The following is a 27,693-nucleotide window of genomic DNA, read 5'->3' on the forward strand; positions in this document are numbered from 1 at the left end:
TTTATATATATATATATATATATATATATCTGTCTAGATACATACGTCGAGGCGTGAATGCGGCTGCAGCAGCGGCCGCGTAGCCCCGCGTATTTTGACGCCTCCCGGAGCAGAGAGAGGCAGCAGGAGACTAGAGACCAAGCGATGCTAGTTGAGTGAGGCAGAGGCAAGGATGTAAAGGGACGCTGGGCGAGGAGCCGCCTGCGGGCGTGCCTTGGCTTGTCCGCGAGGGTCTTTCGCGCAGACAAGCTCCAGCTCGTGGCAACGACACACGGAAGTCTCGAGGGAAACTGACGCGGGTGAAGCGGGTAGAATGGACGAGGAAGAGCCGACTCTTGACACACAGGTAGCAAAAAAAATGACATGCGACAACAGAAAAAGTTTTGAGCAAAAAGAACTGGGAAAACGAGCTTGCAGCGCCATACGCGCTCGCAACGTCGACTTTTCCCTCGCTCTCGATGCTTCGCAGAGAGAGTCGATGAGCTGCGCCTTTCTTCTTCGCGAAGCCTGGCGCGAGTGCCTCTCTCCCTCTTTGAAAGAGAATAGGGAAATCGGTTCGCAGCGGAGGCGCGTGCGGTTGATTCGTGAATTTTATTTGGGAAGAGAGACCCTCTTGTGTTGTGTTTGTCCTGCGCACATCGTCTTTAGTTGGGCGCCCGCATGTTCTTCGCATGCAGTCCGCAACACCGCTGGTTGACACACCTTTCATTTTTTTTTCGTCCCTTCCCTCAAAAGTCGGCGGGGAGTCTGTTTCTTCGTGCAGCGTCAGGGCTCCCGCGCGTGTTTTCTTCTCAGCGTGTCTCGCTGCTCTGCTTTCTTCGCCGTTTTCGCTGTCTGAGGCGCACGCGCGGGTACGCACGCGCGGGTACGCACACGCTGGGGCTGTGACTGAGCGCCGCTGAAGCCGCTGCAGAATCGAGAGGCAATCAGGGATGGAGAGCGCGCCCGAGGAAGGCGCGAAGAGAGGGTCTGACTGCGCATGCGTCTGGGTTTCTCTGCTTTCTCGCGCTGCCCTTGAAGCGCAAAACCATGAGACGCCTCCAGGCTGCCGAGCCTCTGTCGCTCGTACCCCGCGCGGCGCGGCCTCTCCTGGCCGGGGTCTTCTCGTCACCCGTCTCCGCTCCTCCTCTCTCTCCGCTTCGCCGCGCGCAGGAGAAAGGCAGCGGCGGAGAAGATGCCCCCTCGCGCTTTCCTCAGCGGAGGCCTCGTGGCGCGCCGACGCGACAGCCACGTGAGGGCGCTGAAGTAGCGGAGGACGGAGACGAACGACCAGCTCCTGCCGAGGGGCGGACGCCGAACGAAGTGGGAAGAGAAGGCGCGCCTGAGGGAGAAGAAGGAACGCATCTCGAGGCCCTTTTCTCTCGCCGGGGTTGGCTTTCTTCTTCCTCTTGCGCGCCTCGTTCTTCGGCCTCACGGCGTCAAGCCCGCACACGACGGTGCGACGCTACTTCTGCCGCGGGGCACCCCGGTGCGCCTTCTTGGATCTTCTTCCTTCCTCGTTCACCCTCTGCCTGGGGTTATGCTTCCTTGCCGTCTGCATGCCGGTTTCGCGCGGCTTCCACCCCTTCGTCTTCCTCTCTCGCGGCTTCCTTCGGCTCTGCGGCCGTTCTCTGCTCGCTGCGCCATCCTCTCTCCGCTCTCGGCTCGGCTTCGTCTGCGGCGCTCCCTCTGTTAGCTCTTTCCGCCCTCGAAAACGCGCCGCTCCACGCGCGGTCGCTCGTCTCGCTGTCCGGCTCGCGGCGGGCGTCACGCCCCCTGCGGGCCGCGGGCTCCGTCGTGTACCCTGCGGGTCTCCTGCCCGCTGAGCACCCGACGACGCCCCCCGCGGGCGATTTCCCTTCCGCGCTCGCTCGCCTTTCGATTCAAAAACGCAGAAAGCGGCTGAAGCAGCTGGACCGTCAGGTCGAGGCGCGCGTGATTCAGCAAGGACTCGGCGCGCCGCGAAACAACAGCGAAAAACGCCGGCAGGTAAATCCACGAGGCTTTCAGAGCCCTGAAGGATGAAAGGCGCGGCCTCCACAACACAGGCCGCTGAGGGCGGGTAAACCTCGCACATGCGAAGGCGGGAAGCGCAGCAGAAAGGAGCTCTGCGCGCTCGCGCCCGCGCGCAAAAGGGAGAGAGAGACAGCTGGTGAACAGGGTTTCTGTCTTTTGCATGACCTCTGGTCATGCGCACAAGAAGGCGGTGGCGTGGTTGCTCAAACCCACGCGCTTTTAAGAGGGGGTGTTTTGCAGCTTTTCTTCGAGTATCTGAACTGAGAGAGGGACCCCGCGAGCTCCATCACTGTAGGCACTTGCAGCGACGTCGCCGCTGGAGACGGCACTACTATCTGTACGTATACAAGCATATGAAAGTATATATGCGATTATTTGTAAAGAAACAGATATACATGCAAATAGTTGTATCGATGGAGGGGACGGTCGCGCTGAGGTCATGCCTTCCCTCCCGCGTGGCACAGTCTCCAGAGTGGATTTGCCTCCTTCTCCATTCTTTTGTCAAAGCCTCCTCGGTTTTCCTCGGTGTTGCGCAGTCCGCTGCTTTCATCTCGCTGGAGACCTCCCCATGGCGTGGAACTTTTTTCTTTTAGATTCTTCACGGCGACAAGAGCTTGAGCGCGCGCTGCCCGGTCTTCCTCGGTCAGCTGAAGCCGCGGCTTGAAAAATGGCGGGCCGCCCTGCGAGAAGAAGAGCTTCCGCCGCCTATTCTGCCGGAGGTGAGGCCGGCGAAGGGGAAACTCGGCACGGAGTGCGGCGCAGACACACGCTGGAGAAACAGCTGTAGGGTTTAGGGTTTACTGGACGCGGAGGATACAAGTCGACGGGAGGAGGGGAGGGTGAGGGGGGAGGGAGGGAAACAGAAGAGAAGAGAGCGGAGATCCGGGGAGGGGAGAAAACGAGAAAAACGAGAGAAGGACCTACAGGGGACGTGAGAGCGCTGAGCGACCCTCCCGCGGCACACGACGAGGGGAGTCGAGAAGAAACCAGGAGGGGGCGTTTGAGGCGGAAGGTCAGAAGAAGAGGTAGAAGCGAGCAGACGCGTAGCGTCGCAGGCAGGGGTCTCGAAGACACGCGGCAGGTGACAGAGCGAGAGAAGCGGAAGGCGCGACTCCCCAGCATGCGCCATAGCGGACGTGCCTTTGAAAAGTCGACTGAGTCTCCAGAGAGGATACCGGTGGGAGGCGAGAGAAGCTCGTGGCGCCCGCGTTTCGCGACTGAGTCCGTAGTCACGCGCGCGCCTTTGCTGTGTGTTTTTCCCTTATCTGCTGTGGCGACAGGTGGCCTTCGCGGGTAGATCCAACGTGGGGAAAAGCAGCTTGCTGAACGAACTCGCTGGGCGTCGACTGACGTCTCTGGTGACCAGCAGGCCGGGCACCACGCAGCAGCTTCACTTCTTCAAGGTATATTTAGTCTCCTTTCAGCGAGCCTAAGTCGCTTTTTCCGCTGGCGCGCTTCTTGAATCCGCCGCTAAACGACAGTCTCTGGCCTCGCTGCGTCTGCGGGGTCTCGCCCGAGAGGGTGCCGCATGGAGCCTTCCGGGAGTCCCTCGCGCCCTCGCCCGGCGTCGTCCTGCCCCTCTCTTGCATGTGATGACCAGAACACACCTCCTTTTTGGCGTGCCTTTCTGGTCGGCTGGCGTCCTCTTTTGGTCTCTCAGACGCCTTCGTGTTTTGTCGGGCCTTTCGCAGTCCGCGGCAGCGTCTCCGGTGATGTGCCCATTTGGCTTACCCAGTCTGCGCTCCAGACTTGGTTTCGGCGAGTCAGGATCGCCTTTTTTTGCGCGGCGTCGCTCGTTGAGACCCCAAGGCTGTGCCTGAATGCATACCTTTCTTCGGCGCTGCCGCGCCAGTGGTTTGTTAGTATTTGTGTCCACTCTCATTGACCTCTGTCTGTTATTTGATTCTGCCTTCATCTTTCTTTTCCTCCCCAGGCAGGGTCGCCCCCGGTCCTCTGCCTCGTGGACTTGCCCGGCTACGGCTTCGCGAAGGCCGCGGCAGCCACGCGCCTGCAGTGGACGGAGTTCTCTCTCTACTACCTCAAAACGCGCAAGTAAGACCGCAGGCAAGCGGCGTTCAACGTCTTCTTGTCGAATCAAAAAAAGGCGTTTTGCCCTGGATCACGTCAAAAGCGTTACATGCGGTACACGCTATATATACATATAGATGTGTATATATGTAGAACGAGAGAGGATGTGTTAACAGCGGTGCCGGCGAAAAAGGGCGCTCCCCTCAGGGCCGAATACTGCAGCTGCGTGCTGAGTAGCTATGAACTATGTTGGGCTCCGTGCGCAGTGGACTGCATCTCGTGTTTCCATGCGAGGCCTGGGCGAGTCCTTTCCCTCGCTTCCTCCATTCTCTGCGTTCTCTGAGGAAAGCATGGTGCGGCGTCGGCGCCTCTCCTCTTTGTGGGAGTTGAAACGGCTTCGGTGCGCTGCAAGGAATCTTCCTCCCAGCCATATAGCCTTCCTGACATATCCTCACGCAGGGGGCCTCGCGCGTGTTGCTCATGCGTGGGTGCGAACGTGAGTCGCCGAGGCCCGGGCAGCTCCGATGTTTATTATTATTATATTGGTGTCTGTCCTTCGCTTCTTCGCTGCTTCCTTCGGTGCAGCCTCGCGCTGTATCACCTCTTTTCTAGCCCTGCTGGCTTCTGCGGTTATCCTTCCGTGTCTCCGCCCTCTGAAGCTGTGGAGGTCTATACACCCGTATATAGTTTAGGGTTTAGGTTTGTGCGTGCGCAATGTATGGACCTCCATTTACGGGAAAGATAGGGCCTCAGCCAGAGGGCGAGCATGGGGAAGATGGCAACAGAAACAATGTTGTATATTTTTCATTTGTCCGGAGGGAAGGGTAGGGCGTCAATAGTCCAACGGTTAGGATACCTGCCTTCCAAGCAGGTGACCCGGGTTCGACTCCCGGTTGACGCACATTTTCGGCGTCCTCCCCCATTTTTGTGTGTATAACTTGAGGGGCTCCAACCGCTCGAATTGAGCTTGTTTTTTTTTTTCCTAGCGTGTTCTCCGCTAACAACTGCATCAAAATGCCCAGGTTTCCTCGTACAGCGCCACAGATCTCCCTCTAGTTGGGGACTTCCTCCGTATGTGTTGGTGTGAGCTCCGGTGCCGCCCGCCTTTCCGCGTGCGTGCGAGGGTAAATCTCAATTTGTGTATCGCACCCGGAGCTTTTTCTTCTCTCTAGAAAAGCACTTCTTTCGCATCGAAACAGCAGTTGCTAATGTGCGCGTCTGCCAGGGGGGAACTCAGCTGGCGCATGCGCAACGTGGATGTGAATGCGTATATGTGCGGCCTTCTCTGGCAGATTCGTCTCACGCTTTAGCTTCTCTTTTGGGCAGGTCGATCACACATTTGTGCATATATTAAGCTATTCTTTGAGCAAGAAAAGCGCGGGTATGCAGGCAGACATATATATATGCAAAGAGGGAGGTCGCGGGGTCTTATGCCTGCATGTATGTATGCATATATATATATATATATATATATATATATATATATATATATATATATATATGTAGAGTGCGCATGCTGTATGTATGGCTGGTCGCGTTGGATTTTGGTGTGCGTGTCGTTTCAGAAATCTACGGCGCGTGTTTGTTTTGATTGACGCCCGCCATGGTGTGAAAGAGAGCGACAAGGAGATGCTTCACTTTCTTCACCGCTGGGGCATCAGCTGGCAGATTGTTTTGACGAAAGCGGACCTTGTGAAGCCGCTAGACCTCGTCAAGACGGTCATGCTGGTGAGAAAAAAAAGAACGAGAGAACAAGCGTCATCTCTCTTGGCGCCGGATGGCGCGTTTTTCTCTGTAACGGGGCCTGGTCAGGTGCCGTCTCCTGGTCTTGTGGACGAAGCTCTCGAAGGAGAGCGCGAGGCTAAAAGCGTCCGGGGCTTACCTGGCGCGACTTTATGCCCTGCGCCATGTTCTGTTGCTACTGTCGTTGTGTGTCTCTCTGTCGCTCTATGGTGGGCCTTGATTCTTTCTCTCCCTGTCGTGTCGGTTTCACTCCGTGTGCGTTGCTGTCTTTGTTTTCCGAATCCAAGTCCTCTTATACTTTTCATGACTGTCATGTTAAATGCATTAAGTGCAGTGGTATCCAGCGTATATTTCAAAGACCAACACTTGTATACAAGCTGTACGAATATCATGACATATGCTGACTGTCCTTGTTCCACTACCGAACCAGAATCTATTGTTCCAGATGTCAAGGAATGTACGCGGTTTGCCTCGTGTTTTTGTCGAGCGCTCGCCCTGTTTTCCGTTTTCCTTCCTGTTTTCTCTCCGTCGGTTTTTCAATGCATAGCGGCGTCCTCTCGCCTCCCCGGCGTCGCGTTGGCTTGTCGGTCGTTGCTGCGTTCCCCCGCTCCCGTTTAGGGTTAAGGGCTTTACAGACAACTGTCTAGCTCTTCGAGTGATATTGCCTTTGGCTGAGAACTGCGTCCGCCTTTCTTCCCCCAGTCAACGGATGGTGGCAGGGTTCATTCTATTTTTTCTGCGGGGAACTGTTTGCTTTTTCTCTACTTTCTTCAGGTAAAGGAGGACGCGAAGGCCTTCCGCCACCAGGCTGCTGAGCCCATTGCGGTCAGCGCGCTGAGGCACCAGGGCCTCGACGTCTTGCGCAAGGAGATAAACGAACTGAAGATCGATAAGGAGATTGTGAAAAACAGCATTCGCCTTCGCGTAAGGCTTGCATCCCCGTTTAGGAGCGACTTCGGGGTTCGTCACGTGGCTGTGTGTGTACCCAGGGGGGAGGGTGCCGGAGGTGGAGGAGGCATCCTATTATTATTTATTTATTGTTCTATTCTTTCTATTTGTGTGTAATTTGGACTTTGTCTTTTTGCTGGTCTTCCCAGATCCATAGCAAGCTCGAAGAGCGTCGCCTGCGCCGGCAGATGAAGGCCGCCGAGAAGCGGAAGCAGCGGAGAGACGAAGCGCGCGGGGAGGCACAAACGGGCAGTGGCCTGTCGCGAGCTGCTTCGGGCGCCTCGCACTGGGCGACGCTCGGCACTCATCAGGGCGGCGGGCCTGCTCTGTCTCCTCCAGAAGCGCAGACAGCGCCAGCTGGAGGCGAGGGAGATACGTGCCCCATCGTGGATCGCGCCAGAAGCCGGTGGGATTTGAGTGATGAAGAAGACCCGTTCGTCCGTGAGCCTGCAGGTGCAGAGGCGACGCACCTGAGAGGCGAGCCAGAGGAGACGGGACGACGCGGCGGCGAGGACACGCCGCAGATCACCCTCGACACTTTCATTGAGTGCACAGAGATAGGCCAGGGCAGGTGGAGCCACCGCCACAGCTTGGAGGCGACGGAGGAGCTTCTCTCGGCGTCGGTGTCTGAACTCGCGGCGCACCATGGGAGCGCGCAGGAGACGCACAGCCAGCCGGGGCCCGGTCAGGGGCGGAGGCGACGGAGAGCGGCGCAACAGAGGAGCCTGAGCGGCGCCTCAGCTGCCTCGGAGAAGGAGATCGATCATGAAATACATTCACTTTCGGCCGCAACTTCCCCCTCTGCGCCCGCGCCGGCTTTCTTTGCAGCCGCGGACGCTGCCGCACAACGCGCTCTGGAGCTTGGCTCGATGTCGGACGGTGAGCCGGCGGAGGCGCGTCAAAGGGAGCCGGGGGGAGACAGCAGAGGCGCCGAGCGAGCGTCGGGTGCTTCGCGGGGCGACAGTGAAGGCCCGCAGGACGAGGGAGATGTGTATCGTGAACGTCAGTCGTCCCCGGGGTTTTCCCTTTCTTCTTTGTCGTCTTCCCCGTCGCCTCGAGCTGCCTGTCTCGACGAGGACGCGCCGGGGTCCATGAGCGGAGAGCAAGGCGGGGCTCGCGCCGCAGCCTTCGCCCGCCTGCTAGATTTTGACTTATCTCGTCGCCTCCCTTCACCTCCTTGCGACCAATGGGAAGAGGGGCATCAGGAGCGCGCAGAGGTGGGAGGTGGGAGCCCGTGGCGGCAAGGCCGTGGGACTGAGGAGAGCCGAGACTCCTCCGTTTCAGGTCCGGTCTCTCTCTCAGAGAAGGGCGGCGCCGGTGTTTCGCCGTGTGACAGGAGTCCGCAGGCGAGGACGGAGGGCGACCGGAGTCTTCACGACGAGGCAGCAGCTTTCCAGGGCCCGCCGGAGCAAGTTGCAGCCTCGCTCAAGTGCTCTGCGGTGTTCCCTCCGCCCTCCTCGTCGCCTCCGCCATCCTCGTCGCCTCCGCCCTCTTCGTCGCCTCCGCCCTCTTCGTCGCCTCCGCCCTCCTCGTCGCCTCCGCCATCCCCGTCGCCTCCGCCATCCCCGTCGCCTCCGCCATCCTCGTCGCCTCCGCCGTCCTCGTCGCCTCCGCCTTTGTTTGGTGCGGGCGAAGAGGACGACGACAATGAAGATCCGTCACTGCTGCTCCAGCGGTCGCTGTGTGCGTCGGCTTCATCACTGGCCTCCTCCGCCGCTGCATCGCCCTCAAACGGCGCCCTCTCGCGCGCCGCGTCGCGCCGGCTGAAGCGGGCAGTGGACGAAGCGAAGGAGATCTGCGGCGGAGACCGGCGAGCGGAGCGCATGGGGCGAGCAGGGGTAGCGTTTGAGCTGGCGGCGGAGTCTTCGGGGGAGGAGGAAGAGGACTACGAGGACGCCAGCGACGACAGCGACGGCGCCTCGCCGTTTCCCTCGCTATCCGCCGCTCAACAAGCCGCGCGCGAGCGAAGAAGTCCACTTCGAGCCTCCGCCGCGCCTCGACTCTCCGGGCACCCCCTGGGGCAGAGAGGAGACGTTTTGCTCCTTGAGGACGCCGGTCAGTACACAGGCGGGGGCGCCGCCGCCGGCCGCAGAAGGCGAGGCCCGAGGCAGCCGTTCGATCCGACGGGCGCAGACGTTGGCGACGCTGACCCGCTTGCTCGAGCTCCCGAGCCAGGGACGTACTCAGGCGACTACGAACGCGACATGCGCCAGTCGTGGGAGAGGCGAAAGAGAATGGAGCTCGAAGACCTCGGTGAGCGTGAAAACCTTAGTTCCAGAAAGAAACGCAGGCGAAAAAGCCACAGCAGAGACATACGCGCGGATTTCTGCCTGCATACCGACGGTCACCGTAAAGGACGCTGCGAAAAGGCGTCGTTATTCTGGAACGCGGTGCCTTTTCAAAAGAGGGGGGAGGAGCGGTGGCGGTCTCATGTGTGCTGGTTAAGCGACGTATGGTGGGGAGCTTTTTTCCTGCGCCTAGAGCTCTGCTTTGTTCCCCAGCAGTAGCCGTTAAACTATAAAAGCATCGACCATTATCCATGCATACCAGGCCTAAAAAGCGTTCATCCTGGAGCGATCGTGAGCGCGTGGGATTTCGTTGCCGCGTGTTGCGTTTCGTGTGTAACCGGTGCCCTTTTTTCTCTGCGGATCGCGCTGGGGGATATGCCGGGGGCTTGGCCTTGTGCGAATTTTGTCGCTTTTGTCAGGACACGCGCCGTCGCGTCCTCTCACTCTCCCGGGTCGCCCCGCCGACGCCGCTCAGGCCGACACAGAGCGTCCAGCGCCTTTCTGGCGCCGCCGAAAAGGTAAAGATCCGGCAGCTCTCTCCCTGCGCCCGCACAGCTGGAGTTCCCCTTCGAGGCACGCGACTGCTGTCGCGCCGAGGTGGCGCGTATACTAGGCGAGTTGATGTGCGGTTTGCGCCTTGAAGCGGCTATGCCTACGGGAAGCCAAATTCGTATGTATGTATAAATCTGGCTGTCGTGGGCTGAATATGTTTCCATACAGTTTAGGCGCTCGCATTCCGCAGGCACCGGTTGAATCTGGTGCAATCTCTTCTTTGCGTGTGTTTTAAACCAGCAGTCGCCACTGTGTGTTGGGGTGTGCGGATACACGGAGGCGTTGCGTTCAAGAGCAAGCGCGCTGCCTGTAGCATAGTGCGGTTGCCATCGGTCTTTGAAGCCTGTCTTTTTTCGCGTTTTTCTCGCAGAGGCGGACGCGCTTGCACTCTCTGCACAAGCAGGCTTTATTGGCCTCGATCCGAAGGCTCTCCAGAGGCCCGTACGCGGCCTGGAGAAGCGGCGGCTACTCAGACGCCTCACTCGCATGCGCCTGAAGCAAATGCACTTGGAGCCTGAAAGTGTCTCCAAGAGACTTGTCGCCACGGTCGGAAAAGAAGCAAAGGGCTTTGGCGCCTCGGGCCTTCTCGTTGAAGCGGAGGAGAAGAAGGGCAGAAAGAACTACACATGGAAGGAGGCGATGCAGAAGTGGAAGACGTGGGCGCGGAAACACAAAGCCGACGCAGCGTAAGTCAACAGAAAGCAGCCAGGCAATACAGAAAGAGTGTTCGTCTGTTGGTTCGTAATGAGCTCTGGCATGGGGAACGTAGATCCAGGCGGAGCGACAGGTAAGGTACCAAACGCAAAGAAAACAGAGAAGAGGTTTTCTGGTGCGATGTCAAAGTGAACTAAGGTTCTGGCAGGGAGTGAAAAATTTAGAGGCAGGCAGGCAAGTGAATGTATTCACAGGTAAGGGCGCGCACGGAATTGAACCATGAACCTGCCGATCTGCAGTCGGCCGCTCTACCATTGAGCTACACACCCGATTTGGAGAAACGTCGGGCTCTGCGTCATAATGCTTTGCTGGAGCAATGAGTCGTTGTTTTCCGTGCATTTCTCCGTATTGGTGTGTGTGTTCCGTCTGCAACGTGTACCAAATGCATTCTTACCGAGCAAGTGTATAGCGGCCCTGCTTTTCAATATGCTACTGAACTACAACGGAGTGACGCTAGATTCAACAGTGTAGAAAAAAATAAATGTGAGGGAGTGCCGCGTGCGGAGGCGTATCTTCGAAGGGGCATAAAAAAAATAAATTTGCGCTCCATAGATTATTAAGGGCGCGCACGGAATTGAACCATGAACCTGCCGATCTGCAGTCGGCCGCTCTACCATTGAGCTACACACCCGCGGGTTTACGTGCCCGCCGACGCGGGTCCTGGCGTGCGATGTGCAACGCACGCCTTTTCTTTCGGCTTCAATTCGAGGTTTTTTTCTCCGCGGAGTTGGCCTATGTGCCATACAACCTCATGCGCACTAAAGATATGTTTTTTCTGACTTTTTTTAGCCATGTTACTGCAGTGTATCCGCGCTAATGACGGCAAATTGACGGCCCTTCCCGAATGGCGTCCTTGGAGTGACCTGCGCCGCCTTTCCCGAGGGAACTGTCTTCCGTGCTGAGCATTGTTTTTCGTTTTAGCAGTTTAGCAGCGTAGTGGAAGTATTGGTAAAGTACGGGTAAACATTTCGTGATATTTGTGATCTCTTGTTTTTCAGGGTCTACGGGCGACCGAACAAACGACAGCTGCTTGAAGAGCAAATGTAAGATAGAAGCACACGGGCATTTTCCGGAGATGCAGTCAGCCCTTTTGTTAACCATTGCTTTTATGATTGCTGGAACGCCTAAAGTCGAATCCTGTCCCCGTCTACACACACACACACACACACTAGACCGCCTGCCGCGGACCCCGATCTCACGGCTGCCGAGTGTGTCTCTCTCGTTGCGCGTTTTTCGCAGCTGTCAAATTGATCGCGTATTCAACGCTGATGTGTACTCAGCCTCTTGTTCGGCTGTTCATGGTACTCTTATTGTGCCTGGATGGTACGCATTTGCTGCCCTATGCGGTGGGTGTGTATTTCTGTGTCACAGGCAAAAAGTGGAGAGGAAGCTATTCAGGCAGAGAGTCGGACTTAAGAAGAAAGAAGAGAATGAGGCACCGGGAGCGGAGCTGGTTCGTCAATTCAAACAACGGAAAAGGCAAGCTCGTGAACTGGCGCGAGGTCTTCAGGGCGGTGCAGGCTCTGGGGCGAAGAGGACGCCGAAGCCAAGCCCTAGGTCGAGAAGACTGCAGAGGAAAAAAGAAAAGGAACTCGCGGAGCTCGAGGAGTTCAGAGAATGGAAAATCCAACAAGAAAACAGAAGGCGCAGTCGATGAGACGCAGCTAGTAGAGAACTGGATATCAAGACGCAGTCAGGAATAGTTGCCTTCAGGATGTGACGGGGGATGTGCACCCGAAAAAGGGAACTGCCAAAGGGCGCAGAAGGATAGGTCGATAGTTTACGTCTTTGTTTATCCGACATTTCTGTCCTACATGTATGTGGCTAAGGTGTCGGTATGTAGCATTTAGTTTCGAGTGTGCTGATTGCGCGCGTGCGGTCAAGATGGTGCATAAGAGAAACGAAGATTCGAAAGTCCAGCAGTCCAGAGAGACGGTCGTTAGGGGAGAGCAAAACACAAAACAAGAAACAGCTCTGTGTTTCGCTCTAGCGAGGCATGCCGCAAGAGGCGATGCATTTCTCATCGTAATGTGGCTCGTCCGCGTGCAGGGTACCGTATTCCGAGTCAGCTCGCATCCGGAGAGTGAAGAACTAGCGTCGTACCGGACACAGGGCGCTGCGGTTTCCCCATATGTGAAGGGGGCTTGTCGCTGTGGAATGACCGAGTGCTAAACGGATCAGTACGTAAAACCAGCGCGAAGTAATTTCGTCGGGCTATATACTACAGGAGGCGCTCGCAGATATGCACTGAACCTCTGTTTCAAGCGCGCAATGGCCAGATTAGTGGTCTCTCGGCAGCGCGGCAATTGCCGCAGTCTTCCTCGCCAGCTATCCATGAATATGCGCCCTTTAAAATCGACAGCGCGTTTAGGCATACAGAATGTCGTCCGTAGAAGTGGAAGAACGGATGTAGTACGGTTTTAGAAACGTCTCCTGGAGACCGCAGGGCGTCGGCAGCTCCCCACTGATTCCTCTGCGTCTCTCGCGGTTTGGCCCCTTCCAGTCATCGAACCTAGTAGTCTACGTGACTGTGAGCGTCATTCGTTGGCTTGAAAGAATGATCCTCACAAGATATACTCGCCCGGTGGCATGATACGTTGAAACTGCCTCTACTGCTAGTCGATCACAGATTCAAGCTCGGTCCCAAACGGGATTGCCTGTGCTCGCTGGGTGAAATGTGTCGATATTTGCCGCGTTAAATACGGTGGTGCGTGATGCGAGCCGTGTAACATAGATCGGTATTTCACGTGTTGAGAAAGGTCCTTTGAAATATGCTCTCCAAATCCGCTTCGTACACGGCAGTCCGTTCCAAGAGGGCGCTTCCGCACGGTGGCAGCTGGGTAGCCACGTGACGTTTCGTCGCCAGCTTCGTAGAGCCATCCCCCGAGTGATCTTTTGAGACGAGCTCTGCGTGGTGTATTTCTCCATTCTTAACAAACCCCCTCCAACGCCCAAGCATGAAGACACATGCTTGCGTAGTGCGTCAGAGTTGCTCGGATGCGGACTCGCATCCTTGGTCGGTTTCATTCCGGTGTTATTTAATTCTTAATGACGAAAAATCACTGCATCTAGCTTTTTTTGTTGCGCAGAGGCTATCCCCCTGCTCTGTAGAAGGAGGCTTCCATAAGAACACCAATACTAGCAACGAGCGTTGACGTCTCCTGTGGAGCGAACTTCCGTTGACGCTGCGCATGCCGGGCTTGTGCAGTTCTCTTCTGAATCTCGTTTTTTGAGTGTCGTGCCTCGATTTCCTGTCAAAAAGTTTTTTCGTATTCACTTTTCTGGCTTTCTTCTCTGCTTTCATGGAAATGTTTCGCCGTCAGTTCTTTTCCGTTTTCCTTCTACTCGTCCTCTCAGGTACGTGCTTGCCAGCTCGGGCAAAATGGTCACCAGCTTGAGCGTTCACATGGCCACGGAGCGTGTCTCCTGGCGGGACAAACAGTGCCACTGAGTTTTCTCATGTGTTTTTGATTTCTTGAGGGCCTCCTCTCTCTTTTCGACTGCAGCGTTTTTCGGAGAGACGTGGTTTGTGCGTATCAGCGCTTCCGTTGCGCAGGGGTCGAATCGGGTGGGCGGCGCCGTCACGAAATCTGACTGGCCTCTCCTGCTTTACGCGGAATTCTTGTTCGTTCCTACGGACCGTGCCATCAACCAGATGACCTTGCTTCTTTGCGCGGTGTGAACAGTTGATTGGAGTGCAGTTCTGTAAGTTTGGAACGCGTGGTTTATTTGCGGCGCGTTTGTACAGCGTCATCACTTAACTCAGACCGATTCGCTGGCGCTGCGGACTCTTCCGAAACGGAGGACAACATGAAGGTAAAAACGCTCTGTCGCCGCGACGGCGTGCCAACCGCCTTCTCCAAGCGCGTGCACTTGTGCGGGAATGTCAGCCTGGCCAGTGCGTTGACGGTGGACGGCACTTCAGCCCGCTTGCCTTCGCATGGCAAAAGGGTCTCAGTCCCGCACTGCCTGCTTACGGAGGCTGTTTCCGACGGGAAATGGAGTTTGTCGGGATGCAGAGGGTGCCTTCCAAGATTCACTAGCGTGGATTCTGAATAATCCGCAGCCCGTTTTTATGTCACGGACGGCTGCCATGACTCCGCACCGATAGTTTCATACGTATGCATGGCATGGTGGTGGGGCTGGTGCAGTTGGCAGCTGTGTGTAGCGCGACGATGTCAACGGCCAGTTGAAGAATTCTTGACTGTCTACAGACCGTGATGTTTGAGGGCCCGCCGAAAGACAACGTCTATGAGGCGGAGCTGCATCTGGAGTCGACGCCGAGCGAGGCGAAGGTGGTGATCAAGTCCTCGGCCGGCTCGGGCGGCTACACGTTCATGGCCTACGACATATTCGAAGGAAACAACGAACTCCCCAAATTGCACGTTCAGGCACTACCTGAAGACGAGATGAAAAAGCGGTTGGAAGCCCCTGTTTCCAAGCATGGCGTCACTCTCACAAAGCCTGCTGTCGAGAGTGAGACTGCAGCGGATCTGGCTTCACAGATAGATTAAAAAAACTGCAGAGATGGCCGTCTTCACCACCGCTACTCGCGGGTGTCTGCATCCACAGTGCGGAGCTCGAAATACGCTGCTTGTGGCGTCGATGATTGGGTGGTGCGGGGGGGGGGGGGCGGGCGTGTCAGGATCTGAGGCTCTCGAGGTTTTCTGTCTGTCACAGTTGTAGAGGCTAAAGTTAGGCTCTATAAGTGGCATGTGTGTTTTTTTTTTTTGTGAGGGGGGCAGCACGTGCTACTTTGCGTGCGTCGCTCGCGAGGACAGCGTGCTGTCTATAAAAAAAAAGTACCATTCAGGTACGATATGAAGCTCGGTGGAAATTCTTTTGCTGTCTGCAGATGTGAACAAGATGCCTGGCGCGCCTCAGACCTACGAAGCGATGCTGAAGGTTGAGCGCCCTGGTAACTACGTGGCGGTTATTGGACGAGTTCGACCCTGGAGTCCTACCGACGGTGCCTCGTTCTACGTCGTCCGCATTCGCGCGACGGAATGATGATGCTCTCGACACGTAGCCGGTTTGCATATGCTCCACACGGGAGTTAGAAGATGCGGTTTGAGTGGCAACTTTTTCGTTCGTGCACGAACGCTTTGGATGAGCCTGTCGACCTTTTTCGGCGGCTGAAGTCCGAAGGTTTCCCTTTCTGCTTGGCGTGGGTGGGAACGATCGACGGCTCCTGTCGCTGTGGGAGGTCTGCGTGGGCGATGTGCCTGAACTGCAGAAGGTTTTCTTGCAAAGCGATGGAAACCCCGCGTGCGCGCGTGGAACAGGGCTGGCGCTTCGCGGTATCGCAGTATTGGCAATGATAACTCGGTATGCTTAGAACTCGCAGATTCAAAAAAGAGTCTCTTTTGATTCGCGGCCGTACGTGCCCAGGCTGCTTGCGCGGTGGGTTTAGGTTTTTGAGTCTGCCTTCTCCCCTGCCACAAATGCCTCACATGACACTGGGAAATCTCCGCTTAGCACCTCTCAATTCCAAAAGCACTGTCAAGCTGAGCGCTTGTGACGAAATGTTGGCAGAAACGGCCATGCTCCCGTGAGGGACGGCAAAGCATGATTCCGAGTTGGCCTGCGTCCCAGTCCACTCGACGTCGTCGGGAATTCCACATGGAATAGCTCGGATTTCCGCCCTACGTGGAATGGGATACTGTGAAGTCCTGACTTTTTCGCTCGGCATCACTGCTGCGGTTGCGCGCACGAGCCTTTCGTTAGTTGTTCACGCAGGTTCGGGAGTGGAATCGGAAGTAGGGTCCGCCGTGCTGCGCGAGCTCAAGTTTTTGCATTCTGGTGGATTTAGCGGCGGCTGACAAAAAACGTGCTACAGGCGAAGTTTCCGATCAACCACACGATTGGTCATGCGTGGTAGCTTGGTGCAACCGAACTAGCCGAAACGCCGCCTCTCTGATTGCCATCCGGATGTCTCTGCGCGACCCTTCAGCACTGACAAGCGTTTTCAAGATGGTAAATGCACTGAGTCACTCTATGAATCCAGACCCAGCTACGTAGGTGCAGCCATTGCGCGCGCGACGTCACCCAAGCTTGCCGGCGGGCAATTGCCGCGACCGCCGCTGGTGTGTGGCTTTTTGTGCGGACAAGCAATCTTTGAGAAGCAATGAGCAGTCGTCTACGTTTTGTATTTGCTAGAGGCAGTCTGCCGGCTTCTGGGTTCCCCATCTAGCGCTGGGCAGAGAATAATCATGTCTGCTGTGGCATCTGTGGCTTGCCCCGGGCGCATCTCTGTCACCCACTCAAAGAAATGCAGCACCTCCTCATCTCTTGGTTCATTTTCGCTGAATGTATCCGAGAATTGACGAGCCTTTGCAGCGTAGGGGACATTATTGTCCATCAGCGGCGATGACCAGAAATACTCGGCAGTTGATGCGGAGAAGACCACGTGGCATCCACGAAGCGCTCCACGTGGGATTAACCGCGGTTCGATATGCTCAACTCAACCGCATGGTAGATCGTAATGAGAACGAATAGGGAAAAAAAGCCCCTCACCGCACAGGCGATTATTATCAGCCTCGTTTTTTCTGAACGACCTTTCCTGTTCAAGGCATGTCATTGTGACCGAGAGGGTATCCGAAACAATTCGATTTTTGCAGTCGATCGAGGTTCCAGCTTCGATCCTCGTCAGCTCGCCCGGCAGTACCGCTCGAGCTTGCCTTCGCCTCTCGTGGTGAATTCCCTGGTTGGGAGAGACGAGCGTGCTTATGGCGCTTCCTTTATTTTCCTCGAGAGCTGGGGTCTGTGTTGGACGGTTACGGTGCACAGCTTTTTTACATTTTTCCAGTGCCTCTACAGTCTTCTCAAGCCGGGTCACATGTGCTGGTAACGGTCCCCGAGACACCCTATCGAGCTATCGAAGAGTCGTCCCCCATTGCCACCTTTCTCTGCTTCTTGCTCACTTCCTGAACGAGAGAAACATTTTCTAACTTCACTTAGAGTCGGAATCCTTGCGCTAAGTCTGGAGATCCTCTCGCTATTTCAGCAGGCTTGCTGATGGTGCCTGTACGTAGACCCGCTGTTGTGAGTGTTTTCGATGACTTTTGCTTCTCTCAAATAAACTACCAGCTGAAGATATACATGTATAGCACCGTTTCAAGCTTCATCTCCGCTGCTTCCCTCTCCTGGCCTAGTGGCTGCCTAGCGCCGTCCCTCTCTGTCCGGTGCCGCTGGCTGATCTCAAGTTAACTCCTCGTCGTTCACATGCCGTTCCCAATCCGCAGGGGGTTGTTTTGACTTGTAACTTCACCTTCATCACATTTGTCCTTCTTCCGCGAACTACAGCTTCCCGCTTATTTTGACGCTCTACTGTACGGGGTTTCTCCTGTCCATCCTTGCAGTCGCACGACGCGTTTGTGGGTTCCCTCTGCATATGTAGCTTCTCGATAGAGAAAAGTTTTCTGGCGCGGCTTTCAGTCGTCCCGCTATGTCTCTCGCATTCCCGCATGCTTGTCCCTTTTCAGTGCGAGTCATTGCCTCCACCTCCTTGTAGGAGCGGCATCCAGTTTTCCCGTACCCCTCCGCTCAGTATCGCATCGTGTGAGGGTCCGGTCGCTTGTCTCCTACCACTTCCTTCTCCGCAGACATCTGTGTATCAGAGAACCAACTCGCGTGATTTCCACGTCGCGCGCCCTGGATAGATGCGTCGGCGTGCAACTGTTTGTAAATATATACGGAGGGAAGTTGAGATACTTACATGGAGAGAGAGTTGCCAGGTAAACACTACGAGTCCCTGAGTCAGATCTCCACGGTTTTTCAGCACCGGATCAAAGTTCTTCGGGGCCTCCATCACTTTAGTGCCCAGGAGTCAAACATCGCGCGGCGTGCATCTCTCGCGAGGCCCTGCTGCATGCGTGTTGTCCTCATCGGGTTGAGCAAAAAGATGAAAGGAGGGAGGCGGTCGGCTAGTGCCTACGCCGGCTCCTGGTAGTTCACGCCCTCGTCTGTTCTCGTGCGTAAAGAGACACCGCATCAGTCCCAGTCAGCCCGCTTGACGAAGATGTGGTCGCTTCTGGGCTATCCGGAAGAGACGCCTCCGGCGGATACCACCCCTGCGCCCGCCACGACGCCGACCAGTCAGGAGCCGCCAGCCACGCCCGCTGCAGACGCGGGGGGCGGGTTTTGGAGCATGTTCGGTTTCTCGTCAACTCCAGAGACGGTAAGGAGGGCGGGCCGTTTCTGCGAAAACAGTCCTCTCCTTGTGTCGTCGTTCTGCATGCCGCCGCTCGTGTCGCCTGCTGCCTACGCCGACCGCATACGCGCGTCATCGGAGACACCTTCGCTCCATCGAATTGCAGCAAACATCGAAGCAGGCACCAGTTTCGCCGTTTGCTTGGCTTCTCACTGCATGCGCAGCCTCCTCGTAGAGTCGGTTGCTTCGCGTCGGGTTCAGGGTTAGCAGTGGCGCGTCCACTCTGCCTTTGCGCGGTCTCGCAGGGGGTGGCGCAAATGCCAAGAGACGGGGAAGTGCATGCTCTGAGGAGCGAGATCGTTTACAGTATGTAGCTGCATGTTTTGTGAAGGCGGATCCTGACTGGGCTCAAGGGACTCTCTGGGGACAGGTGTGCCTCCGCAGGCGGAGAGGTGACGATGTTGATGCGTGAGCACGTTTTTCCGCACGCGGTTTGTCTGTGCCTCTACGTCCCCACACGCAGGCTCCCCCCCCGACGCCGGTCGCTATGCCGGCAGCGCCTCCGCCGTCTCCGATCGCGGGCGCGCCCCCCGAAGGGGCGGCACCGCCTCTAGGGGCTCCGCCTGCTGCCGAGCAGAAGGAGAAGAAGATCATGCGGAGGCGAAGGGAGGACAGCGACGAGGAAGCGGGCAAGTCGGACGAGAGCAAGAAGATGAAGGACGGACCCGATGGCAAGGCAGGGGAGTCAGGGGGTAAGAAGGAAAAGAAGAAGAGGAAGGAGGGAGATGACGAAGCGTCAACGGCGAAGTCTGTGTCGAGCAGCGACGTGGAATCAATTCGCGCGCGTCTGGAGCAGATGGAGAACGCGAAGAAGGCTAAGCACGAGGAGGAGAAGAAAAAGAAGGAGGAGGGGAAGAAGAAGAAAGAAGAGGAGAAGAAGAAGAAAGAGGAGGAGAAACAGAAGAAGGAGGAAGAAAGGAAGGAGAAGGTGCGAGCGAAAGAGGAGGAGAAGGAGAAAAAGAGGAAGGAGAAAGAAGCGGCAAGGAAAGCCGTGTTGGAGAAGCTTGAAGCGGAACTGAAGCGGGCGCAGGACGAGGCTGAGTCACTAGAGAAAAAGGCCAATGAGAAAGCGAAGAAGAAAAAAGGGCACGACAGTGTAGACGCCAGCTCCCGCGATTCGTCTGTTGCGCTGTCGACGGAGCGTCTTCGCCGCCGTGAGGCTTCTGAGGAGCGTCGCAAGGCGCGGGAAGAACGAGAGCGAAAACGCCGAGAAGAACAAGCTCAGCTCGAGGAGTTGCTTCAGGCGACAGAACGGGAGCTAACTGACACAGCCCGCAGCTTGCAAGACTCGATTGACCGGCAGAAGCGCGAACGCGAAGAGCTCGAGAGGCAGCGTCAGCAGCAGGAGGAGCGCGAGAGAGAGATCCGGAGGATAGCAGAGGAGGCGGCACAGGCGTTAGCAGCCCAGCAAAGAGCCGCCGTCTCTGCGCCTCCTCTGCCGGCGCCGCCGGCGCCTGCGGTCCTGCCGCAAGCGCCCCCCCCTCCGCCTCCACCTCCTCTGTCTCCGGCGCTCCTTGTGAAAAAAAAGCAACCTCCTGGCTTCCCCCCTGCCGCCCAGCCGGCGCCTGTGAAGGCAGCTGCCGCGCCCGCGCCAGCCGATGTGAAGGCCCGAAAGTTCATGATGGCGATGCTGGCCCGCGACGCGGGACCGGCTCTCCCGCCGCCAGAGGCTGTGGCGCCCGAACCGCCGGCCGCGCCGCCGGCCGCGCCGCCGGCAGCTGCCGACCGGTCCGGGTTGGGCTCCACTTTCAAGGCCCTGTTTCAGCGCGGTCAGCGGCCGAAGGAGGACGAGCAGGGCAAGACACGTGAAGAAAAACCGAAGGTGCCTGCTGAACGGACCCCGCCCTCCGACGCCAGCAAACAAGGCGGTGGGTCCAGGAGGGCCGGTCACCTGCTGTACCCGAGTGAGATTCAGAGCAGAGTTGGAGAGAGCAAGCAGAGTGGAGGCCAGGAAGCCGAGAGTCGCAAAGACGAGGTGGCGCATTGCATGCGGCGGTCGTGGGCCCTCTTAGAGATGACGGGGGAGTCGCCGGGGGGCGCACACCATTTTTCTTGCTTCGCTGGCGCGGCGCGCTACAGACATTTGAGACTATCGAGCTGTAGCACGGGGGGGTTCACATAGAGTGGGGAACGCGCTTGTGTCATGTTTTCAGAGGCATAAATCGGAGTTGTGCGGAAGCACTGAGCGTGTGTTGTGTCCCCCTGTAGTACCAAATGGCTGCGAACCCGACTTTGTTTATGCAGCGTGTGTCTCGGCTCTAGCGGTGCGCCTCTCGGCGTCCTCTCCTGTGGCTAGCAGGATGTTGTTGCGTGTGTGTCGGCCGGCCCTCCCTCTTCTCCCTCCGCGAGCTATGCCTTGTCTTGCTCCTGCCTGTCTGCATCCTCCTCCTCCAGCTCGGTTTTTTGTGGCCGTCTGTGGCCGTCCCTCCTCGCCTGTGCCCGCGCCGTCTCCTGTCTCTGCCCCACTCCGGCCTGCAGACTTTCGGGCTCGTGGCCGGGTTCCGTAGCGGCTGAATTGTAGGAGAGTCGAGTATCATCCACGCACTCCAGGCGCAACAAGCGTCCATCCAGTCACTAGACAGGAACCGAGCCCCCAACAAGGGCGACGCTTTCCCGTGCCTATGGGAGGTTTTCCCCTCCCCTCCCCCCGCCCCGCCTCCCGCGTCACCCCCCCTGGTTTCGATTCGTGTGCGTGTCTGTCGACAGCTCTCGCGCGCCGAGCAGACAGTGCAGCTGTGGGCTCGGAGGGCGAAGCGTCCGAGGCTCCGCAGCACGTGGTTTTCCGCGGCCCGCCTCTCCGGGCATTCCAGGAGCTGGGCAAGGCGTACCACGAGATGGAACGCCTCTGCTGCGAAGCGGCGTCAAAGGAAAAGGAGAAAGACGACGAGCTCGCGGCTGTCAAAGCGCGCTACGAATGCCAGCTCGAGCAGCAGATGATTGAGGCCGAGACTACGATGAAGAGGACGATCTGCCTTCGTCAAGGTCTTCACGCGCTCGAGAGGTCAGTTCCGCAGCGTCGCCCGCGAGTATGTGCCTGTGTCAGTGTGTGCTTTCGGGGATGCTGCTTTTCACTTCCTCCTGGTGTGCTGCTCTGATAAGGGCCTGCTTCCATTCAAAGACACCCGCGTTCGTCCCTGTCGATGCTAGATGCCCCCGGTGTGTTTTAATTCCAGCGTAAAGTCCGTTCTGCACGCCTGTGCGTCCAGGGCTAGTCTTTCCGTGGGCTGCCTTGTTCCTTGGTGCACTCATCAAGCCCGCGAACCTAGCTCTGTGCGCCTCCTGCGAGCCCGTTCGTCCGCCGGCGTGCGTCAGTGCGTCTCCGTCTGCACGCGGGTCTCGCGATTTCTCGCCTCTTCTCCGCCTCATCCCTGCGACGCCTCGTCCGCAGAGATCCTGGCCAGGATCTCAAAGCTGTCGCGGCTAAATGTCAATCATACATGCGAATTTTAGGCTTTCCATGAAATGGGACTACATTCAGCATAATCAATAAAGACGTTTGTCCAGCCTCTGGTTCACCACAACTGCCTTGTTTCGACTTTGTGCCCCTATGCACTCGGCGGTGTTTTTTGTGCGTGATGCTTCCAGGGTTTTTGCGACAGCCAAGTGCCGGCTCCAGATGGAGTTTTTTACAATGATGCATCGCGTCACAGTCGCGCAGACGAAGCAAGAAGTCGAGGAGGAGGTGGCGCAGGTGCGGGCGGCAGCAGCGCATCCTGACTTTGCTCTCGCAGGCTCGCGGATCATCTTCGATATCTTCTTGCGGCGCCAGCAACAAGCATGGGTACAGTGGATTCGGTTTGTCATGGGCAACGTCGTCAAGCGAGGCGAAGGCGAAGTCGGCGTGCTAGAGCTACGTAAGTGCTGGGGAGAGCCCCGCGCGAATGCCAAGCGGAGAGAGAAAGAAGGCCCAAATCTACATAGTCTGCATCTCTGCGGTCTCGATCCTCGCCGCTTCAGCTCTGCAGCGACACGCCCGTTCACACCGCCCGTGTGTGCGGGGTACGGCCGTCAGGCTGCACTGTCAAAGGGGCGATTCTGGGTCCTAAGTCTCTTAGGCTCCTCTCCTCTTTACACATCTCTGCTCTGCGTTCTGATGCATGGAAGCAGCTGAAGCTCTGTTTGCCTCCGCACCTGCTTCTTCCCGCACCCTCCCTCACCCTACGATCCAGCATGTCCACGCGCGCATGCACGCACACAGAAACAATATCCGGAGCCTGGCAGCCCGTGTGGTGCCCCCACCCCCCCCCCATCTTGCCTCAGTGAAAAGATTTGTCTTTAGTGGCTCTGCGGATACCCCGGCGACGCTGGAGCGCCCCTTCGATGGCCGCGCACAGACGTGCACCCGAGTACAGTGGAGCGCGATGACGTTAGAAGACGGCGTTTACCCCCGGGTGAAGTTTTACACAATTTTTTTCCTCATACTGTCAGTGTGGCCTCACAACGCGGAGGCTGCGCTGCACTGTGTGCGTCGAGACAGACGCTGTCATTGGCAGTCTTACGTGTCTTCTCCTCCTGTTGCCGTCCACGCAGTCAACAATCCGAATAACCCTCTGGCAGTGGCTGCCTTCCGCAAAGTGGATGAAGAGGCAGACGCCCTGAAGCAGTACACGGAGGAGACCAAGCGCAGGCTAATCGAAGAGGAGAAATATCTCGGGCGCTGGCGTCTGCAGATTGCAGCCATGCACGATGCGCTGGTTCGCGAACGGGAACAAGATCATCAGGTACGGAGCGAGGAAAGAAGACGATTTGTGAGACTTCCATCGCTTCTTCAACATGTCCTTAAAGTATAACAGAGTCGTTTGACATGTCGTTAAAGTATAACAGAGTCGTGGCTGTGGAGTACGTGCGCAGCGTGCTTTGCGAGGGAATAAGTAGGAACTTGCTTGCTCTGCGTTGGTGAACCTCCGAGGCGTGTATCCCAGCGGGCGGCGAACCGAACTTCGCCGTGTGTGATATACGCGTCATACTTGAAGTGATCATATCTGAAGTATACGGTTAAATTTCATGGTCTTATGTGTGGGACTCCTAGACCCATATAAAATACTTTTTTTTGGACTCCGGCACTCCTGCAAAGCAACGTATGCATTTTATTTTGGCCCCTATTTCTCGCGTTTGTCGTATCAGTCTAGGGCAGCCTCATTCTAGAGCCCGCTGGCGTGGCCGCGTCCTCTTCTTTTACCGTTAGAATTTCAAAATTTAAAAACAAGTAAAACTTTTTGTGTTCCGCGTATGAAAGTGAGGCGCCCACCTGAGTGTCTGGTGCTTGCATCTGCAGTGCACACGGGTTCTGGGCCCTCCAACGAGCTTCTCCGGCGTGTTTTTCATCTTTTTGCCGCCGATAGAGTGTTTTGCCTGTGCGACCTGCTTCAGCGTCGAGAGCAGGAGAGGGGGAAGCTGGCGCCGCGTGGGCGCGACCGCAGCGCCAGGCGGGTGAGCTTTGCGCAGCGACTGGCGGCGTGGGATGAAGACGATGGACCTCCGAATCTGTTGACGCGGCTCAACGCGATCGTTCACGAGGAGATGTATCGGCTAGGCGTCCGCGACGAGGAGTCCGATACAGACAGCCTGCGCGGCTCCATTCGGCACCACATGGAGGCGGCAGCGAGGGGCAGGTGCAGACCAGTCCCGCGCTCCTTTCAGACAGCGGGCCTGAAACCCGCGCGCCGAACCTTTTACTCGCGCTCAAGCGACAGCTCCTGCACTGAAGACGACAGCTCGACGTCTTCTCTTGAGTCGGATGAGGGCGTGCGGGCCCCTCCCCCCCGCAGACCACGGGTTTGAAAGCGCGTCCGCGACGCCGACGGCCCTCGCCGGAGAACAGTGAGGCAGGAAGCCCTCGCGCCCGGGAGACGCACGTGACTGTGTCGCGAGGCGCGCCCGAGAACGGCCGCGCGGGCGGCGCAGTCTCCACGACCACGGGAGGGACGCCAGGGACCGGCTCCAAGGCGAGCTCTGTGGGGACGACGCCCGACACAGCCTCGCCGCTGCCGGAGGCTCACGGCGGCAAGGGCCGCTCCTCCACCGACGGCAAGTCTGGGGACGGAGACAGCAAGCGCGTCTCCTTCGTGGAAGAAGCCAAGGCGAAGCCGGCACCAGCAGCGAGTGGGACCACGCTGACTAGACTAGCGAGCGCAGGAAGAATAGTGAAGGAGAGACCGAAGCCTCCGCCTCCCGTTGGGGGGCTGAAGTCCGCTCCGCCGAGTGCTGGGCAGCCAGCGAGAAGCGAAGCAAAAGAGGATGAGAGCAAGCCGAGGGACAGCGGGATTCTGCCGCCGGCTGCTCTCAAAACGCCTCCAGGCGGGCCGAGCGGGGAGGGGCATAGCGGAGGCTCAACCATCATGTTCGTCGACGTCAAGGATGCGCAAGCCAGGACTAAAGCTAAATCCGCCATCCAGGCAAAAATGAAGTCGGCTCGCGAATTCAAAAGGCATGCCACAATCGTCATCGGCTCCGGCCCCCCAACCTTGGCTCCCCAGGCCCTGGTGGGACCGGGAAAGAGCCTGCCGAAAGCGAAGGCGTAGCGGTGCGAGGTTACTGCCTTGGATGAAAGCCGCCTGCAGTTGGCAAGGGCTGTGTTCACAGCGTTGTGGGGCGGCCGTGTAGGCTGAAATGTCTTTATCCAGTACGTGCTCTATGAGCGCAATATGAAACAGTTTTTTAAGGTCGAGATGCTCCGAGAAGCGAGTTTTTCTCCTTTTGTTTTCTCGCCGTAGTCGAGGAGGGTGAGGACGAGAAGGCGAGTGACGATCTAAAGACGCTTGTCAATGTCAGCCTATTGCGCAGCCACTGAGTGATGGCATCTGTGTTTGCACGCGCAGTGCGGTACGCTCCGCGAAGGCTGCAGGGGATTTTGCGTCCCCACTTGTAGCTGACCTTCCATCCGTAGGCGATGCGCAGAGACCCGAAAAGAGGGAATCTGGAATATATAGAAATTTTAGCACACTAACCTCACTATTAAAGGCAGACACCTGACTCCAGGGGTATTTGCTTTACAGATAATGACTCAGGACCACCCAGAGCACCAGTTGGTTTTTTCCAGTTTCTCACGGTGTAGAGGTAGTGATACTATGCCAGCAGCTGCGTAAATGGAGGGCTGATACCCGCACTAGAAAAACCTCCTTTTCGCGAACAAGGTACACGTCAAGACGCTCTGGGTTTCATGGGTATTTTAGGCAAGCAGAATTTCGAAAGGGATAGGGAAGAGCGGAGTGTGACAAGAAATGGTGACTCCATTTCTTGTCTTGGCTGGTGATTTCCTCAACTGGATAAAGGGGATCTTGTTGTAGCTGCGCAAATCTGAAGTCTGATGAGGTATGCTTGATGCGAGAGAGCAGCCGTTGCTTCTGAATGTGAGAGGGATGACGAAAGAAAAGCAGTGAAGCTCCATGGGACCGCAGCAAGCTCGCCTTTCTTTGTGGGCCGGCCTCAGAGTTACTGAGCAGGCGGGGCGAGGCCCGTGAAGAACGCCTACTAACCGGCAAGCGCGCAGCCGCCACCAAGCCGGGAACGCATACGCTGTTTTTCCGGATGAGGGTCTCTCTTGGACTAACGCCGTAAGTACCGTGCGCCATTTGATCGGCCAGCACGAAGCCGCTCGACGTAGTTGATCCTGTGGTGCACGAAGTCGTGGTACCTCAGGAGGGTGTAGAACAGATTTGAGGGGAATCTGACGTGGCCTCACACGTTGTCTATGCGAAAGCGGGGTAACTTGGAATCAGTCTAGCATCGATGGGTTACAAATTTACTAGCGCCCAGCTGCTGAACGGCCTGGCATGCCAAACATGAGCAGGGAGCTAACCGTGTGCGGTTCTTCACCAACGTTTTCTTGTGTGACTGGATCAACGCCCTACTAGCTAGGGATTTGTGGCACAGCGCGCTGCCACGGTCGCTGTCCGGGTGTGCATCGTCCTCCCCCACAACTTTTTTTCATTTGTTTTCCCGGTTTCGGCTGCGAAAAAAGACGACCGAGCCGGTGGCAGGCCGCAGCGGGATGGAACCGTGCACCCGAAAAATCCCATTCACGGCAAGTGACCTCGCCCTCCGCCAAGTAACTCCCCTTTCCTCTCCAAAACTGGGAAGGGAGAGCAAAAAAAGAAGAGGCTGCTCTCTATGCGGTGCCAATTTTTCATATCGCTTGGAAATGCCGTTTGTCAAATTCCATACCCTCTTGTGCCGCCTGCTACTCCGAAAGGTGTAGAGTGGAGGGCGGCTGGCATTCTCGTGTCAAAATCACTGTGGAGCCTTTTCCCCGCCTTTTCGTCTCGCAAACGGCTCCACGAAAACTAGCCCTTGGCTCTTTCCATGCTTCGATAGAAACACTCTCGCAGAGTTGTTTGTATTGGACGCGTTTTCCGAAGGTCACCCGTATCGCGCGTCAACCCCCCCGGCAACCTGGCGGTCACGCTGGGACCTTGCCCAGTGTGCCTTTCCACGTTGGTCTGCCTTGCGTCGAAAACAAGAGTTAACAGTTGCCGTCTCCATCCCCAAGGCAGCCTTCTGCGTGCAATGTGCTTCACATTATTCCGTGGCTCTTCTCGCTTTGTCCCTGCCGATGCACTGTCGCACCGACAAATCGACAGTCGCTGACTTTGAACCGCGAAAAAGGTCACGAAGTCCGGCGGACCGGCTCTACGGTTTGCTAGTTCTTCGCAAGCCACGAAAGGTAGATTTTGTCGGAGGCCTCTCGCGCGAAACAGAAATAGGTCAGTTTGTTAGGTTGGGTAGAGCGAAAAAAGGACGGAGGGAGCTTTCGCGTTCGTTTGAAAACGTAACATCGAGCCCCAGCGGCCAGCAGCCGGCTGGCACCGAAGTGTGTCGCTCGCGCGTCGCTCAACGAGTCCCCGGGCCTTTCTTTTCGTCTCAAACCACTCTCTCCAGAAACCCCTTCCCGCGTTTTCTTTGTGCCTTAGGCTCAATGCTCAATACACGTATTCAACGTCGCATGCTTCGACAACTGCACGCTAATGATGCAGGCACCAGCCGAGTCGCGCCCGCGACATGCGTATCTCTGAAAGCGTACGTAATGTACCTTCCGTAGACATCGAGGTATGTGCAGCATGTGATCCACGTGAGCTGCGTATGTAGCTATAGATACGCATTATATCCCCACGTGCGTTGTCTTTTTTCCGTATCGGTAACGGGTTTCGCCGGCAGACGGGTTCGACTCCGATGTCGCACTGATTCCATGGATCGTTGTTGTCCACGCTCGTCGGC

The 27,693-nt window shown here is 57.0% G+C and overlaps 3 protein-coding genes and 3 non-coding genes across 6 annotated transcripts; 4 read left to right on the forward strand and 2 right to left on the reverse strand.

The window, feature by feature from the left end:
- Positions 1-1,029: 1,029 nt before the first annotated feature.
- BESB_077130 (ribosome biogenesis GTP-binding protein YsxC protein) lies at positions 1,030-12,363 on the forward strand (the record flags this gene model as incomplete). The annotated part of the gene is made up of 12 exons (XM_029366074.1): positions 1,030-1,968; positions 2,589-2,714; positions 3,276-3,398; positions 3,929-4,047; positions 5,589-5,751; positions 6,541-6,690; positions 6,864-8,967; positions 9,422-9,520; positions 9,925-10,240; positions 11,267-11,311; positions 11,640-11,825; positions 12,318-12,363. 12 exons carry the CDS (start codon positions 1,030-1,032, stop codon positions 12,361-12,363), a joined length of 4,416 nt encoding a protein of 1,471 aa, XP_029217505.1.
- On the forward strand, positions 4,853-4,924 carry BESB_081010. The gene has a single exon. It is a non-coding gene; the product is annotated as a tRNA-Gly (tRNA).
- BESB_081000 lies at positions 10,466-10,537 on the reverse strand. Its single transcript has one exon. It is a non-coding gene; the product is annotated as a tRNA-Cys (tRNA).
- On the reverse strand, positions 10,828-10,899 carry BESB_080990. Its single transcript has one exon. It is a non-coding gene; the product is annotated as a tRNA-Cys (tRNA).
- A 1,207-nt stretch (positions 12,364-13,570) lies between the features above and the next one.
- BESB_077140 (uncharacterized protein) lies at positions 13,571-15,278 on the forward strand (the record flags this gene model as incomplete). The annotated part of the gene is made up of 4 exons (XM_029366075.1): positions 13,571-13,625; positions 14,017-14,084; positions 14,483-14,744; positions 15,124-15,278. 4 exons carry the CDS (start codon positions 13,571-13,573, stop codon positions 15,276-15,278), a joined length of 540 nt encoding a protein of 179 aa, XP_029217506.1.
- A 3,010-nt stretch (positions 15,279-18,288) lies between these two features.
- On the forward strand, positions 18,289-25,001 carry BESB_077150 (uncharacterized protein; the record flags this gene model as incomplete). The annotated part of the gene is made up of 7 exons (XM_029366076.1): positions 18,289-18,447; positions 18,944-20,384; positions 21,187-21,481; positions 22,066-22,334; positions 23,011-23,201; positions 23,851-23,910; positions 24,249-25,001. 7 exons carry the CDS (start codon positions 18,289-18,291, stop codon positions 24,999-25,001), a joined length of 3,168 nt encoding a protein of 1,055 aa, XP_029217507.1.
- Positions 25,002-27,693: the final 2,692 nt, after the last annotated feature.

The sequence above is a fragment of the Besnoitia besnoiti genome, chromosome VII (assembly GCF_002563875.1).
Source record: "Besnoitia besnoiti strain Bb-Ger1 chromosome VII, whole genome shotgun sequence".
NCBI classification, from domain to species: Eukaryota; Apicomplexa; class Conoidasida; order Eucoccidiorida; family Sarcocystidae; genus Besnoitia; species Besnoitia besnoiti.